The 14,302-nt window shown below is 38.8% G+C and overlaps 1 protein-coding gene across 1 annotated transcript in view; it reads left to right on the top strand.

Annotated features, from left to right (window-relative positions):
* Nucleotides 1-14,302, top strand: part of itga4 (integrin alpha 4) — a 155,889-nt gene that overhangs the window by 76,250 nt on the left and 65,337 nt on the right. Inside the window, exon 15 of the mRNA XM_063052058.1 lies at nt 2,997-3,139. Within this exon, the coding sequence (XP_062908128.1) occupies nt 2,997-3,139 (143 nt within the window). The remainder of the gene's footprint in view (nt 1-2,996; nt 3,140-14,302) is intronic.

Genomic DNA, 14,302 nt, shown 5'->3' with positions numbered 1-14,302 from the left:
TGACTAAAATAAAAGGCAAAGACTGAAGGGAAGTAGGAAGTAAGACTGATTAGTTTGTGTTAAGAGTTGTAAAATTTGATGTGCAAGTTTTGTTTGAAATTTTGCTTTGTGGTTCTTTGAGTTGTGGCAAAGTAAATTCTATCATGGGTCTGTTTGGTGAGCAAGTTATTCAGTTTGTAGTGACTTTGCAATCTAATGAGTTCTCTGTGGAACCTTCTGCTACATAGAAACACATTTCCCTTTAAATCATACGTCACTCTAGCTTGGAAATGTACATAACCTTCTGCTATGCTCCTCGTCTGCTTCTTGTCCCGCTCCTTGGTTGATCATCGTGAAGTGAATGGCAAAGCTGGGGAGCTTGCAAGAGATACCTCAAAATTCAGCACCAAGTGCATTATCACTGTACTGCTCATTATCGCTGGCATTGCTTCAGCATGCTAATGGTTTGAACTGTCCTGTTTGATGTGGTAACATAGATTATTCTCCACACAGGCATTATGGTTGTGTGGTGGTATCATATGGATAGCCAAACTTTGATAAACTGCAGTGGTGAAATGCAGATGATGCACAGGACTGTTGCTGAGTAAGGCCAAGCTGAATTCTGTCAGAATACTAAACATTGTGTTGGTGTTTTTTATTTGACCTTTGGTCTTGCATTGACTTCATAGTTAGAGAAAAGAGTTCCTCTTGGTTCCATTAGAGGAAAGTTTATGTGGTGCATGAACAAATCAATGCAAATACAGTTATTCTTATTCTGGACCAGGAGGCACCATCTAAATTATCGAAACTTGGGTACTCTCTCTGTCTGTTGCACTTTGGTAAGGAAATGTAGATGTCTTTGAATCTCACTGGCTTCTTTAATGCATTTCTAAATGGCAGGCTACTTGATGTTTCAGTTCTCCAGCTCCAGCCTGGCAGCGGCCCTTTAATATAAGCTCAGGGCTAAAGTCACCTTGACAGTCCGACTCTGCTTTGAGCTTGCACTAAGTGTTGGATTTCTGTGAGGTCAGCATTCCAGATGTACAGAGATCTTGCGCTTTACTTCTTGCTGAGTTCGAGAACAAGATTGTTCCCCAAATGCTTTACCCTTCCCTTGCTGGTTGAAGGGGGAAAAAAATCCAGCAATTAGGGAAGCTGTCCTTATCTTCTCACACTACCAAATCTCTGATAACCTTTCTACAGTTATATTAAACTCCAGATTAACCCATGACATAAGAGAAAAACTCTGTTGGTTTACAGGGCATTTCAGATGGGCATTTCAGTCATATCACATTGACATAAACATGTTATGGTTATGTTTCTGGACCAATGCTCTAGAAGACGGGGATAATTCATATCCCATTGTGCCATTAGCTATGCTATGAATCACCTTCATGGAATGCCCACAGTCACAAACAGGGAGTCAGTTGTATTGGACAGCAAGCACCTTGACAATCTTGCTCTTATTCCAAAAATGAACTGAAGTAATTACACAGCAAACTAACTAAACATATTGTAATTTGCTAAAATTAGCTAGGTAAGATGTAGAACAATATCAAATATTATGCAGCAAGTGAACTGACAGGTTGCCTCACTTGCATCAGCATTGTTATTTGATTGTGCTTTTGTGGTTTCTTTAGATAACTATGGAGCTTTGATTGGGGAATGATTCTATTACACAGGTTAATTATTGACAGTTTTTTTTAATTTCAGGATTTTGCAGTGTTCTTCATTCAAGTTATTCTTGATAAATATTTGTAAATTGCTTGTGCTGGAATATTTAAATAATTCTATAAGTTGATAGTAATTGTACAGAAACCAAGATTGCAATAGAATAATCTATATTTTGCCCACATACACTGCAGGGGTATGAAGTGGTGTGAGAAAAAACATAGTTATTTGAAGAATTCCGATGTGTAAAATTGTATTTCTTGTGTTAGATTCATCTTGGTTGTTTTGGAAAGATAGTGTATGAAGACTGATTTAAAATTAAAGAAACCAGCGTACAGCGGTGGGATATCGTAGTTTGAATTTTCTTAGCTTGTTTTTAAGCTTGTAAAATGGGCCTTATTTTAGTCTACGAGCAATAAAGTAAAACTTAAAAGACTTAAACTGCAAAGTTGTAATGAATATTTTCATTATTTCATGATTAGAATTGCAGTAAAATGAGACAGATAGTTATTTTATCTCTGTTATGAAAGAACAATCCAGGAGTGGGCCTCTGAATTTATTATTAATCAAATCAATAAATTCTTCAGAAGAAGGTTTACCTTATGGTTTACAATATTTTGCATATTTCAGAAAAAAACAGTAAGTTAAAATGACCAAATGTATCTTCTGTTTATGCCAAGATTGATGCTGACAGCTTTATATACTGTGCTGTAATTTTATAAATATGCATTATCAACTTTGTCCATTATCCATGCACACAGAGAATTCTGGAATGGAGAGTGTTCAGAGGATTTTCACCCAGAATGAATAATGAAATTCAAATCTAAACTATTATTTCCTGCAATGTTACCATGACACTCGGTGTAACATAAATTTAACAGCATGTGCAAGTATTTTGATGTATTCTTCAGAATCTCCTGCCCTATTTCATTGACAGTTCATTCCATGTACCAAAGTGCAATCCTGTCAACATTTCTAGCGTAACTTTTTGAGAACTTCAACTGTTAAAAGTACATAATTGGACTGATCAGAAACATGATATGGTGGCAGCGAAAGGGGTACAAGATCCTGAATGGGGGTAGTTTATTATCTTGCACAGTTTATTTCTGGAGGTTAAGTGTTTGAGTCAACACACTTCAACAGAATAAATTGTGCTGAAAAACCTGGGGAGGCCAAAACTGGAGTTCAAGTTCCTGTTTCTTAATGAAGTGCCATCTTGTGGAAGTTGTTGTAATTCTTTTCTAAATGTCCTTGTTTAAACACGCTTCTTACTTTGGTATTCAACTTTTAAGCCAAATTAAAATTAAAGACTATTGACAAAAGTCATTTCTTTCTTTTGTTTTCAGTATTACTGTACAACATTCATGCCGATGTGCATAGAATGATTGGGTTTCCTTCCAGATTTAACTTTCTCCCTGACGACAGTTCAGGGGAGATTATGCTTTATCATACTACTACTAATTGTAAGACACATCAAGCATTTATGAGGGTAAGTGAATTATTTCTACTCAAACTTTTCCATTAGTTATTTTATATAAATAAAGCATAACAGAAATTTAGAATTGCTTTTGCTCTAGTGGTTTGTATTTTGCTTTATATTTACTTTCCATTCAAGGAACTGAAAAGAAGCAGGGTTCGAGGCCATGGATAACTGTGCAATGTTGCATTTAAGTTATGATTGGCACTATATATTTAATAATGAAACTGACAACAAACTGGAAAGCAGAGTTAGTTAGAACATGGGGGTGGGAGAGCACCCAGGAATTCCTAAACTGTTGAATCATTTTGATGAGCAAAAAAACATATTGAAATGAGGAAGAAGAGTTGTGTTTAATCAGAAATATTTTAGTATTAATCATAATTTAGGGTGGATTGCCTGGAGAGAATTTTCTCTCTTCCTCTTTCCCACGTTTTCATTGAATATAAGTACGCATGCTCTGAGTCCTACTGCTTGATGCTCCATCCATGAAGTTTCCGATTTAGATTATTCTCAATGCTGATTTTGTAGCTGTAAGTGCATATTAAACTAATCTATCTCCTCATTATTAGATTAATGAGGATGCACAGTCCTCTTTTATTGTCATTTAGTAATGCATTCATTAAGAAATGATGCAATGTTTTTCCAGAATGATATCACAGAAACACATGACAAACCGACTTAACAACTAACAAAAAACATGTAATTATAGCAAATAGTTACAACAGTGCAAAGCAATACTGTAGTTTGATAAGAACAGACCATGGCACGGTAAAAGTCTCAAAGTCTCTCGAAAGTCCCATCATCTCACGCAGACGGTGAACCTTCAGTGCCGCCAACTTGCCGGTGCAGCATACTGGAAGCATCCGACCACAGTCCGACTCCGAGTCCATCCAAAAGCTCTGAGCCTTCAACCAACTCTCCAACACCGAGCACCATCTGTGCTGAGCGCTTCAACCCCGGCCCCGGAAAAAGGCAAAGCGGAGGATTTGGGGCCTTCCCCTCCGGAGATTCCCGATCGCACAGTAGCAGCGGCAGCGATGCAGGCATTTCGGAAGTTCCTCCAGGTGTTCCTCCGTGCTTCTCACAGCTGTCTCCATGAAATCCGGAATGTGCACGGCTCCTAGTTACACATACGATATCATTCAGAACGGCCACGCACGCTGCGTCGTGCTGCCATCTTCTCCTCCCTCCAAAGTGTTTATTGGCCTGGATTTTCCTGTGAAATAGCAGAAGTTCTGTGTGAGACTGCCATTGTTTCTCCATGTAATTGTCAAAAAATCCCAGATTCCTGAGCAGACATGCTTGTGCACCTAACTCCCAAACATCCTGAGAGATTGTCACCTGCTATCCTATCTGTGCTCAGACATTCGCTCTTCATAGAATGCTGATGCAGATTTAGGAAGACCATTCATTTCAGTGGGGAGAGTAGTTGTGAGGTGGAGAATCATGCTTCAGACGTTCTTTTAAGTTTACTCTGTTAACATTAATATATTTGATTTTCTTTGTGTTTCTAATTGTTTCACTATTTTAAATTTTGAGTTGATAGTTGAGAGTATAATTAATATTTGATGTTTTTAAAGTGTTTGTGTTGGGAATGTGACATACATGAATAGCAAATTGTTTGTCAGTCCTGACTGCCAATAAGCATGGGAGCAAGATGCAGCCTGCTGCATGAAAATTATTGTAGGCGAGGCTTGCAATTTACCACCTGGAATTCCTGTACCTCCCAACCTCTTGCCTGCACTCTAGCATTATCTTAATTATATCCTTTCCTACACAAAGAAAACAACATTCTAAGCAATGCTCCAAGCACGTTGTCACCAAAACCATCCATGATAGTAACAGGACATTCTTGATTGTGTAGTTGTATCATCTTACTATGGAGATCAGCTTAACTTTTGCTGCTTGAGCTGCTTCTTGTACCTACATGATGCTTTCAGTGACTAGTACACACAAACATCCAAGTCTCTTTCTGCTATAATACATAATAATTAGTTTTTTCTACTGGTGGATAACTTCATGTTTATTTACATTATTCTACACCTGCCATGTTGCCCATTCACTCATTGTTATCCTGAAGCCTCCTCGCATCCTCCTCACAACTTGGTGAGCTTGGTCAGTTTGGTGTTTTCAGCAGCAAACATCAAGACATGACATCTCCTTATTTAATTCAATGATATATATTGTGCAAAGGCACAGGAATTACTCAGAAGGATGTAATTCATAAGTACTCAGGAATTGCCTCATGCCCTCTCTAAGAATAGTATTCTTTGACTTTTTTTAATATATATTCCACACCAAAACATTGCCCCTCTATTAGCACACTTTTCCATTTTACACTTGCATTGTGTGTAGGACTTCATCAAAAGCATTTTCAAAATCAAGCACATCATATCCATTGGTTTACTCTCATCTCTTCTCTCTGTTACCTGGTTCCAAAAACAAACCTTCCAGTAAGTTTAAGCAACACATACAAAATGCTGGAGGAACTTTGAAGGCCAGGCTGCATCTATGGAGAAGAGTACAGTCAACACTTCGGGCCGAAATCCTTCGGCAGGTCTTGGCCTGAAACATTGACTGTTTACTCTTTTCCATAGATGCTGCCTGGCCTGCTGAGTTCCTCCAGCATTTTGTGTGTGTTGCTTGGATTTCTAGCATCTGCAGATTTTCTCTTGTCTGTGATTGGACCTTCAGAAGTTTGTTGTTTTCCCTTCTGGGAATCCACAATGACTTCTGATCTACTCTAGATGCAAGGTATCAGTCCTTGTGGATTTATCAGCATTTTGGGGGGCCCACTGATTTTTCCTGCACTACTTTGTTATAAATTCTGAATTTCATTTAGTGTCTCACCCTCATGAGACTCTTGGTTCCCTAATGTTTCTTGGAAGTTCTTGTATCCTCATAAATGTAGATAAAATGATGTTTAATTGCTCTGTCATTTTTCTGTTTCTCATTATAAATTCTTTCTCTGATTGCAGGTATTCTACATTTGACTTCACTAATCTTTCCTTTTACTTAGTCGTAAAAGTGTTTACAGTCCACTTTTATGTTCTCTGCAAGTTTACCCTCATACTGCATTTAATCAATTAATTTTTTTTTGCTGAAACCTAAACTGCTCCCAATCCTCAGGTTTGCAGCTTTATTGAGCAAGTTTATGTGATAACTCTTTATGTAAAATATCCTTCATTTCCTTGTTAATCATGTTTGAGCTTTGTGTTTACATCAGGCATTCTTCCTCCATAGTATAATTCCGATTGGTTCATTTACATGTAGGTTAATGAACCCTTGTTATATGCATGTTTAATTTCCTATTTGATCTGTCCTCTATATTACCACCATTGTTTGCGGAAAAACAGTTTATCCTGGACTATAATGCTTTGGGTAGGACATTGTGGACTTGTTGGGCACCATACTGCAAAATGAATGTTTGGTATTTGTTGGCATTGTATGTTGTAATGAATGTTTCTCTAAGTGCTGCTGTCATTGTAACCTTTTCTAACTTAACTTTATGTATGAATTCACAAAATGCAACATCTAGCTTTAAAAAGCTTTTTAAGAGCTGTGGCATCGAGCATTCTCAATCTACGTTATGGCCATGTACTTCATACTCCAAACAGAAATGTACAAAGAGCACAGAAAATGTACAGAGGGCCGTGGTATAGTTATTCAATTGGCCACACCTCCTCTAACCTAGTTCCATCATTGGTGAATTCATACTGTGATAAGTGCTTCTTGCAGGCTAGGCTTTATAACAAGTCTATAAATAGTATTTCTTCTTCCCAGCCCATCCACTTCCTGCATAACTCCTTTGTTGAATAGAACCTTACTGAAATGGTCTTGTAATTTAAAGAAAAATTGAACTTTATAATTTTAACAACAACTCCTGCATTAAAACCGTTTGGATTAATCAGTAGTTTGATACTGTGGTGTGCTGAGTTTCAACAATATGAATTACAAGATCTCAAAGTGAAACAGTGACATTGTCAAATAATAATCAGTGGTTATCAGTGCTAGATGGAAAGGGATCTACCTATTGTCACTAAAATGTTATGCAGTAATCTGATGAAGCTGTTTGAGATGAATATTCAATAATCTCTCCAATAAAGTGATTACTCAAGTGCACTTAATTCATATTAATTCAGAACAATAATTAATTGGTGATTAGTCATATTTAATATGCGGTATTTATATAAGGGAACTTGAAGAGAATTAATTCAGATTAAATGACATTCAATTTAGGCCAAGGCAACCATCTAAGTATGAATGGATACTCTGAGCATGCAGAAGGACAACCATTATTTCTCTGGCACACATACCTGGACAGTAATTTAATAAAGGCCAGTGTTGTAATAGTAACTGCTGAACGCTGCTAATATTACTTACATAAAAAGCTGGGAATATTTTGCTCAGTCAATGGCTAGGAATCATCTGAATTCCTTTTATTTGATTTGGCTGCTTTAAAAACATTCTAGATGAGATTTAGTAGTACAGGTGTCAGTTTATCTTGCGTATCTTCTACCATTGGTACATTAGACTGAACAATCAATTTTGACTACTTGTAGAGCTGTGGGTGGCATTGTCAGACCAGGATCATGTGAGGGTCTGGTATGTGCTCACTGGTTAGACTTGCTGGACTGCCACGGTGTACTGAAGGACAGGACTCTCTGCAGCGGGCTTCCCTGGGACATTAACCTTGAATGTAACACTCAACCACTGCCCTGGGTGAGATTGATACCTTGGAACGAGCCAAGAATTGAATCCTTCGTTTTCTGGCTCCAGAAATTAAAAATGGAGTTTCACCTTCTAGAAACTAAAAGGAAAAGTACAAAATCCAGGGGAGAAAAGAAACAGCAAATTAGTCAGCAGATATAAACAGAAAGTCAGATCTAATGTTCTGTGTTTAGGGCTTTTGCAATGTTTCTGAGTTTTCCTGTTCCTCTTGAATTTGATTCTAAACCGATGGTACTAAAATGATTTGTGGAAGATATACTCTGTTAATTATTGGAAACATTGTGTTCATATCATTGCATGTTCTTCTTTAATTCCAAATTTTACAATTCTGGCTTACTGGAACAGAGAGTTGTTCTATAATGAGTGTACTGACATTTTGTGATTAAAATTTAATGTCAGCTGTAGTGGTCATCATCTGATTAATGTTCTTTACCCTTTTCAGAGAAGTAGCGCAACGGTTAAGCTGTTACAGCTGCTGCCTCTCAGCCCCAGTGACCTGGGTTCAGTGTTATCTCTTGTGGCTCTGTGGTTTCCCGAGGTGCTCTCACTTCCTTCCATGTGTAAACAACATAAGTGCTGATGTATTATCTCTCATTGTCAGTAGTGAGTAGTGAATGATAGAATTGGAGGTGTGGGGGAGGGGGATTTGCTGGGAATGTGGAGAGAGTATTAGAAGTGAGATGAATAGAGTTTTGATGTAAATAAGTAATTTTTAGAATGGATTTGGTGGGCTGAAGGGCCTGTTTCTGTGATGTATCTGTGATTTTTGTGATATTAAATTTCAATGTCTCGTTCAGCTTTAAGGGGCATCACAGAGGAGATTCCTTCCACAACCTTTCTCTGTACTGGGGTGACAAAGTTATTGAAAGTGTTCATCAGAAGAAAAACTGATTTCTTTCTCAGATGCCTATACGTCCTACCTACACTACAAAGATTGGTAGAACCAATTGAAGTTTCTGGCTTCAAGTTGTACATTAGCAAAATTCATATCTCGAATTGCTGTTCCATTCAAAAATTGTGCCTAAAGTTCCTCTGAGGATTTCAATATTGATTATGTTATCATCTGGAGAAATCCCATTGTCATGTTTTAAATAAGATTTTAAATAAGGTTAATTTGAATATTAAAATTCCACAATTCTGGCTTTGCAGAGCAATGGAAAAGAACTCATAAAGTCATAAAGTACTCATAAAGTCTGCCCTTGTTAAAATGATTTTTCAAGTACTCATAAAGTCTGCCCTTGTTAAAATGATTTTTAAACCGGTGTTCCTGCTGCATCTGGGGGATAATGGACAATGAAGAATGGAGGAGCTAGATGGGTTTTACAAATGAATGCTGCACAGAAAGCAAAGGGGCTTTGAGCTGTATTGGAATTCATATCAGCTGCAGACAGGACTTTTCCCTTGCAGAAGGAGGAAGAGGTTTATTAAGTGTCAAAGAGAGGTTAAGGAGCACATGGCCCTCCTTGCCGGTTATCATGGCTCTGTGTGTGTGGATACAAAAGAAATTAAAGGTCCTTGATAGATATTTCTCTCCAGTTTTAACTGTGGATTAAACAATGAAAGCTAAGGACATGAGGGGGGAGAAGTGTAGTTGTCTTGAACTACATATGGATTAGGAGGGTGGAAGTGTTGGACGGAGGCCTTAAAGTGCATTAGGGTAGATAAATGCCCAGGGCCTGACTTGCAGTATTCTGGGATCTTCTGCGAAACTAGAGAAGAAATTGCAGAAGCCCTTGCAGAGATTTTTGCAGGTGAAGTTCTGGGAGACTGGAGAATGGCTAATGTGGTACCACTGTTCATAAAGGTAGCAAAAAAATAAGCCAGCAAACTACACGCCAGTGAGTCTGACATCAGTGCTGGATAAATTGCTGGAGGGAATTCTGAGGGGCAGGGTCTACCAACGTCTGGAAGGAAAGGATCTGATTCAGGACAGACAGATTTTCCTGTGGGAAGTTCTGTTTGAAAAATCTCTTGGAATTCTTCAAGGAGATGACCAAGAGGGTAGATGTTGGTATAACAAGGTCTTTGACAAGTTCCCTTATGGCAGGCTACTCGGAAAGGTCCATGGGATTCAGGGAGGGATAACAGATTGGATTAACAATTAGCCTTCGGGTAGGAAGCAGAGGGTGATAGTCAAGGGTCTTTTCTTGGACCGGAGACCTGTGTCTAGTGGTGTGCCACAAAGGTTGGTACTGAGACCTTTGTTGATTATAACTTATATTTAACAATTTGGATGTGAATGTGCAGAAGATGGTTAGTAAGTTTGGATGATAATGAAATAGGTGATGTTGTTGATAGTGTCGAAGTTTATGAAAAATCTAGGGTGATCTTGATCAACTGTGGCCTGAGGAATGCAAATGCTTTTAATCCAGATAGATGTGTGGTATTGCAAGTTGGGAGAACAAACCAGAGTACTCGTACAGTAAATGGTAGATCTCTGGGAAGTGTTAATGGAACGGAGGGACCTGAGTGGAAATGCTAACTGCTGGAAGCAGTGTCATAGGTAGATAGGTTGGTGAAGATGACACTTGGCACACTACCCTTCATCAGTCAGGGCATTGGGTATAGGATTTGGGAAGTTGGGTTATAGTTATTGGTGAGACTGCACTTGGAGTATTGCATACAGTTTGGGTCATCCAGGATTATAGGAAAGATTTATTAAACTAGAAAGAGTACAGAAAAGATTTACCAGAAAGGGAGGTCTGAGTTACAAGGGGAAAATGTGCAGACTAGGACTATATTCCCTGGAACGTAAGAGATTGAGTGTGGCCTGATAAAGGTTTATAGGAGGTCGTGAGGCCTAGACAGGGTGAATGCATAATGTTTCTCCCCCAGGGAGTGTTTGCTAAAAGCAAGAGGGCATAGATTTAAGATTAGAGACTAGAGATTTAAAAGGGGCATCGGGGCAGCTTCTTCGTGTAGAGGGTGCTACGTATTTGGAATAAACTGCCAGAAATGGTAGTTGAGGTCGGCAGATTAGCATCATTTAAAAGCTGTCTTGACTCATACGTGGATAGCAGAGGTTTAGAGGGTGATAGGGTAAATGCAGGCCCTTGGTCACTGAACTACAGAGTAAGCATGGACAAGTTGGGCTGAAGGACATTTTTCCACACTGGATGATTCTGAATTGTGGGTGAACAGCATTTGCAGGAGCAGTCTGGAATTCTGTACAGGATACTGTTTTATTTTTCTAATCGACTGCCATTCTTTGTTTCAAGATCCTCCCCACTCACCTTTACTCTTTCTAAATGCACTACCCACCACTTTACTCCTCATCGCTGTTCAACTTCCAGAAGCCATGAATCGTTATGATTATGTTTCAGCATTCCCTCAGTCTTTTCCATCAATGTTGATACTTGCCTTGATCATAATACAGTGGGTTGCATCTGTCCATTGGATGAATACGTCATCATCAATTTGTTGTTGGGAGAAAGGGTAAAGAACAAGGAAGGTGGGGAGCAACAACACATAGTCCAGCCCCATGGAGGAGAGAACATCTTGTAGATTTGTGTTTCTCACAGTCAGAGGCAGGGAGGTCTCTCTTCCCGCCATTACAGACATCTACACCACACGCTGCACCCGTATAGCCAACAGCATTATGAAGGACCCCACGCACCCCTCATACAAACTCTTCTCCCTCCTGCCATCTGGCAAAAGGTACCGAAGCATTCAGGCTCTCACGACCAGACTATGTAACAGTTTCTTCCCCCAAACCGTCAGACTCCTCAATACCCAGAGTCTAGACTGACATCTACATCAATTATTATTATATTGTAATTTGTCCTCTACTGTGCCTATTGTCTTATTAATTATTTATTGTACTGCCCTACACTGTTTTGTGCACTTTATGTAGTCCTGTGCAGGTCTGTAGTCTAGTGCAGTTTTTATGTTGTTTTACATAGTCTAGTGTAGTCTTCTGCTGTCTCACATAGTCTAGTGTAGTCTTCTGCTGTCTCACATAGTCTAGTGTAGTCTTCTGCTGTCTCACATAGTCTAGTGTAGTTTTGTGTTGTTTCATGTAGCACCTTGGTCCTGGAGGAACATTTTTTCGTTTTTACTGTGTACTGTACCAGCAGTTTATGGTGGAAATGACAATAAAAAGCGACTTGACTTGACTTGAGAGGCAATGTTTTCAGCAGGTTGGCAATAAATAAGATGAATACTGACACATGCTGACTTTATTTTATCAGAGATTCAACTATGAGATATTACTATGACTGGGGTATCCCAGTCATTTGTCTTTAAATGTTTAATGCATGTAATATGTGTTGGAGTAAATGATTGGCATTGTTGTTTCTGCAAACGTACAGTCACTGGGCCTACAGCTTTGCACTACTGCCAACGCCTTTGTTTTGGCGCTTCTACTTAGCAGCTTAGCAGCCGCCTGCTCACTCACAGTCTGAGCATGAACTAGGTACCAATGGCAAGGAGTAGTTGGGAGTCTTTGACGGGTACACAGTTGCTGAATTCTGAGGGCATGTGTTACAAAGAGAGAACGTTTGGCAGCCAATAAGTCACATACTAACTGGTTGGTCATTCACGTAATCTCCACAATTTAGAGCCCCAATTCAGTTTTCATCCCTATCCTAAATGGCCAGCCCCCATTCTTTGAATCCTTGGCGCTGAACACCTCTGCCATGGGGAACATTCAGCATTTATCCCGCAAGAACTGGTAAGTATTTTGTATATTTCAATGAGAACATTTCTCATTCTTAAATTCTACAGGGAATTGGCCTGTTCTTAATATCTTAAAGGATAAACCCGCTATTCTAGTAATCATTCTGGTGAACCTTTGTTGCTATTTTTTCTTTAGGTAGGGAGACGGCAGTCTTACCAACCTATATAATTCCTGGAGAATGCCTTTGCTTTTTGCAGTCACGTTTTTTTTTCTCTAATGTGTCAATATGCAGTTTGTATTTTTAATTGCTTGTTGTGCAATGGACGTTATCCTTTAATGATTCATGTATCAAAACATACAGGTCTTTCCATAGACCAACATCTTCCAATCTCTCTTCATAAAAAATCAGTTTTTCTGCCACTTTGTATTTTAGCTCCATGTTCTTTCCAATGCATTGAACAAGTCTGTCTCTGAAAGGCCTCTCTGCATCCTCCTCCCAGCCTACGTGGGCACTCAGCTTTGCATTATTAACGGACTCAGATGTATTGTATTCAGTAGCATCATTGGACATGATGAATGGTTCTAAGCCATTGCCACCCAGCACTGTTCCTGTGGCACTCCACTTGTCAGAACCTCTAATCTGAAGAAAAGGATTAATTTATTCCTCTGGTTAATGTCCATTAACCACTCCTCAGTCTACATCACTACAGTATCCTCTAATCCCATTTTCTCTTATCTCTTGTGTGACAGCTTCCTGAAGCTCTCCTGAGGGTCTGAATACTGTATATCCCTCAGTCTATTCAGCCAAATAAAACCTTAAAAATTCCAGTAGATTTGCAAAGTATGTTTTCCCTTTCATAAATTCATGTTGATTCTGCCCATTCATTTTATTATCATCCAAGTGCCCTGCTGTCATTTCCTAAATAAAATAAACTGTCATTTTTCTACTACTCAAGTTGGATTAATTGGTCTGTAAGTACCCAATTGCTCTTTCTCACTCTTCTCTTAAATTGTGTGATTAAATTTGCTACTTCAAATGTCATCGCACGATTACGTTTGAGGTTGCCAGGGCTCAAAGCATTTTTCTGTTCAGATTCCATGCATAACCTGCATCTATACCAATGGATGCTTTCAGAATTCTGCACATTGACACACTCATTCAAGGCAACTCCCATTTGAATTTTATCATTGTGAACAGCTCCAAAGTTCAGAAAAGTCTTTATCAATATGAACAAAGGAACCAAGGTGCATTGGCTTTGCTTGACATTGTAAGCCCCAGTTAAATAAATGTTCAAGATTAGCCAATGAACCTTAATTCTGAACTGAAGCTTATTTTAGATTCAGTAACTCTGTTCAAGTTTCAGGGAAACAGCGTTAGTGATGTTAAGTTTGAATGGAAGTAGTTTAATTGAGGGATATTTTATTAAATTTGCCCCCGTAATGGTAACTGCACCATAACTTGTTGCCTGGTTACAAAGTTAAAAGTAAACTTATTATCGAAGTGCCACATACAACCTTGAGATCTACTTTCTTGCGGGCATGCATAGTCATAGTCATACTTTATTAATCCCGGGGGAAATTAGTTTTCGTTACCGTTGCTCCATAAATCATAAATAGTAATAGAACCATAAATAGTTAAATAGTAATATGTAAATTATGCCAGTAAATTATGAAATAAGTCCAGGAAATAAGTCCTATTGGCTCAGGGTGTCTGACCCTCCAAGGGAGGAGTTGTAAAGTTTGATGGCCACAGGCAGGAATGACTTCCTATGACGCTCAGTGCTGCATCTTGGTAGAATGAGTCTCTGGCTGAATGTACTCCT

The sequence above is a fragment of the Mobula hypostoma genome, chromosome 6 (assembly GCF_963921235.1).
Source record: "Mobula hypostoma chromosome 6, sMobHyp1.1, whole genome shotgun sequence".
Classification (NCBI taxonomy): domain Eukaryota; kingdom Metazoa; phylum Chordata; class Chondrichthyes; order Myliobatiformes; family Myliobatidae; genus Mobula; species Mobula hypostoma.
Note: the sequence above shows the minus strand (reverse complement) of the source record. Positions and strands in the feature narration are given on the sequence as shown.